At 38.4% G+C, this 8,265-nt stretch overlaps 1 protein-coding gene and 1 pseudogene across 1 annotated transcript; one reads left to right on the forward strand and one right to left on the reverse strand.

The window, feature by feature from the left end:
* Positions 1-4,699: 4,699 nt before the first annotated feature.
* On the reverse strand, positions 4,700-5,580 carry LOC133498884 (C-C motif chemokine 19-like). Its single transcript, XM_061816124.1, has 3 exons — positions 5,514-5,580; positions 5,323-5,437; positions 4,700-4,872 (listed from the first exon to the last, which is right to left on the reverse strand). Exons 1-3 carry the CDS (start codon positions 5,572-5,574, stop codon positions 4,755-4,757), a joined length of 294 nt encoding a protein of 97 aa, XP_061672108.1. The 5' UTR covers positions 5,575-5,580; the 3' UTR covers positions 4,700-4,754.
* Positions 5,581-7,295: 1,715 nt separating this feature from the next.
* On the forward strand, positions 7,296-7,414 carry LOC133500117 (5S ribosomal RNA; annotated as a pseudogene).
* The last annotated feature ends 851 nt before the right edge of the window (positions 7,415-8,265 follow it).

Here is an 8,265-nt window from a genome sequence, read left to right on the forward strand (position 1 = left end):
GTATTTCAGTGGAAAAAGGTGCAAATTGTTGGATGATGTGTGAGAAAAACATTGCAAAGAAACACCTATTATATTTTAACTGAAAGAAAATAGTTCGTCTGTGATTTTCTAACAGTAACAGGTGTGATGTCAAAAAAAAATATGCAGTGGTAACGAGATTGATGAGATAAAAATCGTAAACAAAAAGGTCATGACACCACAAAATGGTACCAAGAAAATGCTATGACATCACATCTTTTCACATTTAACTTTACATCGGAGACTTTCTTGAAATAATAGTCACAACATGAACACATAAGTGTCAGGATTTAAATAAATGTTACAATGGTATGAATTCACATTTATTAATTTTACATTGCATTCATGAAAAGATATCATTAAATAATTAAAAACCCATTGAAAAAAATTAGGGTTTCAATGCAATTCTTAACAATAAATGAATGATGTAATCAACTCTATGTATACAGTAAAAGATTAAAACTTTATAAAACACTCATTCAATTCACATTATCGTCATTAAATAACTCAATTTATTAAATTATTAGTGCCATGTCGAAGGTTGTGAAACAATGACAATCCTTTAAGGATATGGACATAATTTACTTTGTGATTAGCCGTTTTAATTATTCCTTTCATGGATTTAGTTTGGCACAAAAATAAACTCCCATGTCAATATAAAGTATTTTCATCTTGATGATATGGTGCTTAGTGGAGGTAAATAAATCACAGAAACAAAAGAAGGAGGTCGGTCAGATTGAACAAAACTTTATTGGTGAAATAATGAACATTTGCCAACATTTCACACTTTTAATGTTGTTGGAGGCTTCTCCGCTGTCACTCGGGTCTGACGCCTAAACAGCGTTTAGCCTGGGCAAGAACAAGCAAAAAACATTTTTAGTTTAAGTCACAAATGCGGAAGAACAAATTCCATTGATTGTATTTATTTAGGTTCTCCTTTGTGAAAAGGTTATTACACTGTAAAACGCAGGAAAACCAGGAAGTATGGGCCCCTTGAAGGGACAAAAATGTATCTACTTTAAAGTTTTTCATTTTTTTTTAATTTTCATGGCATTTTTACTCATTTTCAAGATGTCACGTTATTGTCATTATTTGGCAAAGCCGAATTGAGTTTTAATTGACATTTGACTGACACAATCGCGTTAATCTCATGAACATTATTAAATGACTAATACTGAAATGTCATGAAGTTTGTAAATTGTTCCAAATGTTTGGGTTTCAGATCGCATTTCACATTATTACTAAAATTACACTCCATAAATACATTTCTTTAATTTATACTTGTGATAAACGATATATTTATAATAATGTAGTGAATAAATAATCTGAAACGTATTTCAGATGTTTCACATTTTAAAAGAATTTATATTTGTAAAATTACTTAATTTTCAATTGTACAAAATGAAGTGGTTCAAGCCACTTTTGATATTTAAAATTTTTGATCATGTAAATGAACTGTTTATCGTATTTGACTTTGAAACCATTGATTACATCGACCTCATTCGTAAAATTACATGATCAATACTGTATCGATATCCTTACATGGGTTCAAACGCAATTGTTTCAGATATTTCACATTTAATTATGATAAAGTGAAAATGATTTTTAATACTATTTGACATTAATAGTGTAAATAAATTTAAATGAAACCCATTATTTCAGATGTTACCTTTCATTTACTTTAAAAAAACATTGCAAGTTTCATAATGTAATAAGGCCCATTATTTCAGATAATACGTGTTTTATCATGCTTGACAATATACTGCTTGATATAAAGTTGCATTATATGATTATAAAGTTTTAGGGTCGCATTAGGCCAGTGCTTCTCAAATAGTGGGGTCGCGTTGCTGTGGCAGTGGAGGCATGTGAGACTCTGAAGAAGATGATTAACAACAACATGAATAAACGTAGTCTTGATTATAAATTGATCTATATCTTTTTCTTGTGTACTTTTTAAGGATTTTATCCTTTATATACAATGTGTATTTGTGGCTGCAGGTGGAGGGGGTTGCAATTTTTTTTCTTCTTCCTGGAAGGTTGGCTTGTAACAGAAAACAGTTAAAGCACTGCATTAAGCCCATTTATTTTCCCCAACCTATTCTGATCCTACCCCTCCCCTTATTTCTTATTACAGTTCACAGAGTTTAAAAAGCAAACAAAAAAACAAACAGCCATTTAATCCTTCGCATTCGCTGTCGCCGTCTCACCTTGTGCTTGTTTTTCTCGCAGAATTTTCGGAGGCGGTCGACGAGTTCCATGGCCCGTTGCGCACCGGGTGTCTCGGTGGCCAAGCAGAGCTTTGCTCCGCCTCGGCACACAAAACTGAACCACGGCGTCCAATGCATGTGAAGATGCGGTTGCCACGGTAACGCAAAGTCCCTAAAGAGGTAAACTTACATCATGGCGTCAATTTGGCAACCGTGGCCGGCGACCTGGTGGCGGTAGTCTATCAGCGGCGCTTTCCTCCCCAGTTGCTGGCTGGAGGCCGACAAGCAGCAGCTGCTCAGCATCTGCCCCCGCAGCGCTGACCAAAACACACACACACACACAAAAAAAAAAACCTAGAATGAAGAAAGGTGTCTTTTTTTTTTTTTTTATATAGTCAAATTAAATAATTGTATGATGTTAGACTCATGGAACGGATACAAAATAAATGGATTTAATCTTGACTTCATCTTTTTTTAGCTATTTCCATGAAATAAACAACGAAAGTAAATCGGTGAAAAATAAACTTAATGACATTTCTTTAGACTGTTTTCGTGAAACAACACAAAATTACGGTGGCCTAGAAGTGCAAAAAATAATAAAACAAAGAACCAAAGGCAAAATGTTTGAAAGTCGCAAATATTGGGCAAATATCTACACTTACCCTTTCATTCTTGCCAGCATCCTCACTCCTTAGCAACGTGCTTCTTCCTCAACTGTTAATTTTATCTTTTTATAATTTAAGAAATGTCATTAACTACAATATGTTGTAGCCTTCCCACAGTGCGGGATCCAATCATGGCGAAGCTGGGCGGGGCTTGCCAAGACAGGACGTGGCATTTCAAAGAATTTCTGGGGATTGGGCCGTTCCCTTTCCGTTTGTTTCAACTTTTGTTCATTTGTTACCTGAAATATGAAAAACATTGCTGCATTTTATAAGCGGATCCCTCCCGCTTGTACGATCTGGAGATGACATTACAAAGCAGCCATGCTGTAGAAAGCAGGTTCAATATTAAAATGAGATTATTATGAGACTATTAGCTTTGGCAAAAAATTAAATCAACACACAATTCACTTGAATTATTTATTGCTGTTATTGGTGGCTCCATATTTACTAAATTTGCAGCTACTCTAACAGCTCTTTCAATTTAAAAATTCTCCCTTCAACAAATGATGAACAGCGTTCCTAATAAACTGACCTGTGTAACAGCAGCAGAGAACGAGGAAGCTGAGGAAGACGTTCGAAGTCATGTCTGCACCCTCTGGAAGCAAAACAGCTTGGTGGCCTCCTTTAAATTCTCTCTGACGACAATTTTCACTTTCACTTATCGACGAGTCCGGAACTTTGGACTTTGCATGTTCTCCATGTGACTGCGTGGCTTTTCTCCAGGCACTTCAGTTTCCTCCCACATCCCCAAAACATGCAACATTAATTGGACACTATAAATTGCCCCGAGGCGGGACTGTGAATGCGGTTGTTTGTCTCGATGTGCCCTGCAATTGGATGGTAACCATTTCAGGTGTACCCCGCCTCCTGGCCGATGACAGCTGGGATAGGCTCCAGCACTCCCCCTGACCCTTGTGAGAATAAGGGGCAAAGAAAATGGATGGATGGAATGTTCAAAAATATGAATGAGATTTCTATTATTTTGTTTTCAGTATATAAAAATATTTTACAAACTGAAATGCAAATATGTATGTAGAAGTGTTGGTTTCAAATAAATTACTTAAATACATACATGTAAATTTATTGGGATACGTTTTAGAATAATAAATCAAATCACATCACAATATTTGATTGCAATTAACAAATTTCATTAATCCAAATTGTGAAAAGGAAAGAAAAACATAAGTTAATAGATCAGAACATCACAAAAATGTCATTTTTTTTAAATAAGAGCTTAATTTTAAAACCCAATTGCAACCACTTTTTTTTAAACAAAACTTTAAAGGTAATTTCAACAACAGAACCATTAATAGTTAAAAAAAATATATCAGAATAATCAGGAAAAACTGATATAGAACCAAGTCAAGTCATGACAGTAATTAAAAAGATGACAAACTTTTATTAAGAACAGAAGCGTTAAAAAAAGCTCTTGGTTGAATTCCGCCTACAAACATCATAGACAAGATTACATAAATGTTTTTTATACGAAATGATGACTTTAAGTCATAACAAGAAGCTTAAAAAAATAAACTATTTAAACCCAACAAAGTGAGCAGTAGAATTAACAAACCACAAACTTCAGCAGAATGTCACAAATATCTCTATTGTAAAAAATAAAAACAAATATATGAGCAACTCACAGTAATGTTTTACAAACACAAACTTTTTTCAAAATGACAAAATATACCATTTAACGTACATCAAAGAAAAAGACAGCACTGGCACTTGCAGCCCAAAAGATTGTAAAAAGAAAAATGAAATATTGACTAAAACATTCATTTTTTGCTTCTCCTTTCCCATGAGAAAACAAGCGCAGCGTTATATTATGAGCAACATCAAAAGACAAAATTATGAAATGTTGGTTTCACTTTTTAGCGCTTACTACCTCGTTCCTCTTGTCCAGGTAGGCAATGAGCTCTTGAACGCACTTGCTCGCGTGCTGCGGTGGGGAACAAAGTTTTCTGCCACCCTTGGTCAGAATACTTGAAAAAAAAATACAGTACATAAAATACCACATTCAAGAAACAAAATATGTAAATAAAAAAAATAGTCAGAAACTCACTCCACAGATAACATGTATCGTAACCGGATCAATGCTCTTTATTCAGTTGAAAATATTTAAGGATAACTTAGAATACAATCATTCATTTAGCTTCCATACTGCTTATCCTCACTCGAGTTGCAGGCGTGCTGGAGCCTATCCCAGTTATTTTTGGGCAGGCGGCGGGGTACACCCTCACCTGGTCGTCAGCCAATCGCAGGGCACATAAACAAACAATGGGCAATTTCAAGTCTTCAACCTTAACCTACGCTGGATGTTTTTATAGGGATGTTGGAAGAAACCCATGCAGGGATGAAAGAAATAATACAATCATCAATACAAGATTAAAAAAATAAATAAAAAGTACGCATCACAGAATGTGTAGACTTACACGGTGGCTTCATATTTGCAGCCGTTGCCGGCCTCCTGGTGGTAGTAGCTAGCCGCAAATCGATGAGGGAAGCACTTGTTGCTGGTCGACAGACAGCAGTCCACCAGCCGCTGACCTGCGCAAACAAAAAGACGGCGGGATGTCAGGAATGGGAGGACACGGACCGGGTGGTCTGCAAGTGGTCTTCGTACCTGCTCCCGGTTGAGAGCAGAGGAGCGCCACGAGGAGCAGAGCAGCAAGGCGAGGGTCCATGGTCGGATTTTTGTCGATCTGTGAAGGTGCATCTGGTCCACAGGTGTATTTATACGGCAGGTGCTGACAGAAACCGAAAGTCGCATTCCTTGTCCCGGGTAGCGGAACGGAAACGTGTGAGGATCACTTTCACCTCCTTGCCAAAATTGTTCCTTTCCAGAAGATTCCACCTCAGGGGCTGCATTGCTCTACTGGAAAATGACCTTCCATGTCTGGGAGTTCGGTTTCACTAAGCAACATGAAATTTGCTTCACATGTCTTTATCGTGCAGCACGGTGGACCAGCTGTAAAGCGTTGGCCTCACGCTTCTGAGGACCCGGGTTCAATCCCAGCCCCGCCTGCGTGGGTTTTCTCCGGGGATTCTGGTTTCCTCCCACATGCAACATTAATTGGACACTTTAAAATTGCCCCAAGGTGTGATTGTGAGTGCGACTGTTGTCTGTCTCTGTGCTCTGTGATTGGCTGGCAACCAGTTCAGGGTGTACCCCGCCTCCTGCCCGTTGACAGCTGGGATAGGCTCCAGTACACCCCTGACCCTTGTGAGGATAAGCGGCAAAGAAAGTGGATGGATGTCTTTATGATGGGTAGACCCATGAAAAAAGTATGAGGCAGAGGTCTGCCATTTCTGGCAGAAAATTTGGCAAGTTCCAGAAGTCTTTCAAAGACAATCCAGACAAGAGGAGAATTTTAGAAAACTCAGCCCATGGAGCCCGTTTCGCTTTGCAATATGACACTTGGTCGGGACGCAAAAAGCCTCAGCAAGCCACGTGGAGGAAGGTTGCCATTTAGGGATCTATTTTGCCGCTCAAGGTGGTTACTTCAAGGACAAACTCCCTCTAGAGAATTTTTAAAAATTCAGACCATGCAGCCCATTTCGCATGGTAATATGAAATTTGGTTGGCACAGAACAGTGTGGAGAGACTGGAAGTCTGCCTTTTTACTTCTAAGAGGAAACATCCCCAGTTATAAGAGGTTATTCACACTTTTGCGTACTGGTTCTCAGTTGTTTATTTTTATTTTCATGTTCAACTGAGTTTTACAGGGCCTTATTGAAATTATTCTTTCTTTTTGGGGGGTGGGGAATATCACAAAAACGTGCCATTCAAACAGGGCGTCTCCTCTCTACTAGATGTGGAAAAAGCAGAGGTGTGCGGAGGGTTAGTTGCAGGTTGCTGCTTGTATTCATTGTGTCTCCCAGATAATCATCAGCAGTTAAAAGAAGGAAAAGTAGGGCTGCCAAGTCTTGTGAAACCGCTCATAAAATTAAAAAAAAGAATGTTGTTGCTGCTGATGATGATGGAGATGAAGGTCCGGTTGTGTGGTCTGCTGTAGCAATCACGTGATTTTCAGTATGTGCTCTGTTTACTTTCACTTACAAGCATATAACAAGCAAATACACAAAAAAAGTGAACAGTAAAAATAATATTGAAAAAATAAAAACATTATTTGTCTTTATTTCAGAATTCCCTAACGCGCATGATGCTATTTAGCACTAGTTAGCAGTTAGTCTTATCTCTTGCTTCTCATACAGTGCAGACGCTTTTTCTTTGCTCTTGCTCTGCTTGCTTTGCCTCTGTTGACACTTTTTTTTCTTGCTGATAAGCTCGTTTTCCTTCTAAAATAATTTTTTTATTATCATTATAATATTAATAATATTTTTTTTTTAGAAGCAGTGACTCCTGGATACTTTTAAAACTATTTTTCGTTTTTTCAGTTGTTTATCTTACGGCCATGCTATCCTCAGAATGCCCGCTCTCGTCAGATCTCGGAAGCTAAGCAGGCTTGGCCCTGGTTAGTTCTTGGATGGGAGACCGCCTGGGAATACCAGGTCCTGTAAGCTTCTCTCCCCGGCTAAATGCACAGGGGTTGCGTCAAGAAGAGCAGAAGATTTCACTGATCTCCTAACAAAAGTGCAAGGGATGGATGCTGAGGTTTTTATAACCGGACCCCTCCCGCTTGTACGATCTGGAGATGAGCATTTCTCAAGGCTCCGTCAGTTGAATAGGTGGTCAGGCAAAGGTGTGCTCTGCACTATCCGTGAGTTTCATTGACAATTTCTGTCTTTTTTGGGAGCGTTAAAATCTTTACAAAGTAGACGGTTTCTGTCTAAATAGACAAGCGGTTAAGTTATTAGCTGTCAACATTTTCTACTGTACCTGTTATTCACCACCCTGTAAAGAAAATGTTTACAAAAACCAAGGACAAAAGGATCCAGTTGTTCCCAAACAATCAGAGGAACAAGAGATAAGGCGAGACAAGGTGCACACAGATGCATTTGTGTCACCCAAACAATCTGATGAGCAAATGACAAATGGAATGTGCCAGCACTTTAAATCTCCCACACCTCTTCCTGCCCTATTGGAGCCATCCACACCTCAGAATCTCCCCTCTACGACTACAACAACCATAGAATCCGCAATAGATGTTGGCTCCCCCTCATCCGGCCTGAATTCAATGTTGGGTCTGATGGATAGGATGAAGATTATTGTCAACGATGGAGTCCAGCCCATACCACAGCAAGATCTTCCTCCCACCCCCCTCGCCTGAAACCACTCCAGCGATCTCTGCGAGACTAGCTCTTTTTAATATCAGGTCATTGGGCAACAGATCAATGTTGAACAATGACATCATTACAACATATGGTCTGGACTTTTTGTTATTAAATGAAACGTGGTTAACAGAAAACTGTAA

Source organism: Syngnathoides biaculeatus, chromosome 4, assembly GCF_019802595.1.
Source record: "Syngnathoides biaculeatus isolate LvHL_M chromosome 4, ASM1980259v1, whole genome shotgun sequence".
Classification (NCBI taxonomy): domain Eukaryota; kingdom Metazoa; phylum Chordata; class Actinopteri; order Syngnathiformes; family Syngnathidae; genus Syngnathoides; species Syngnathoides biaculeatus.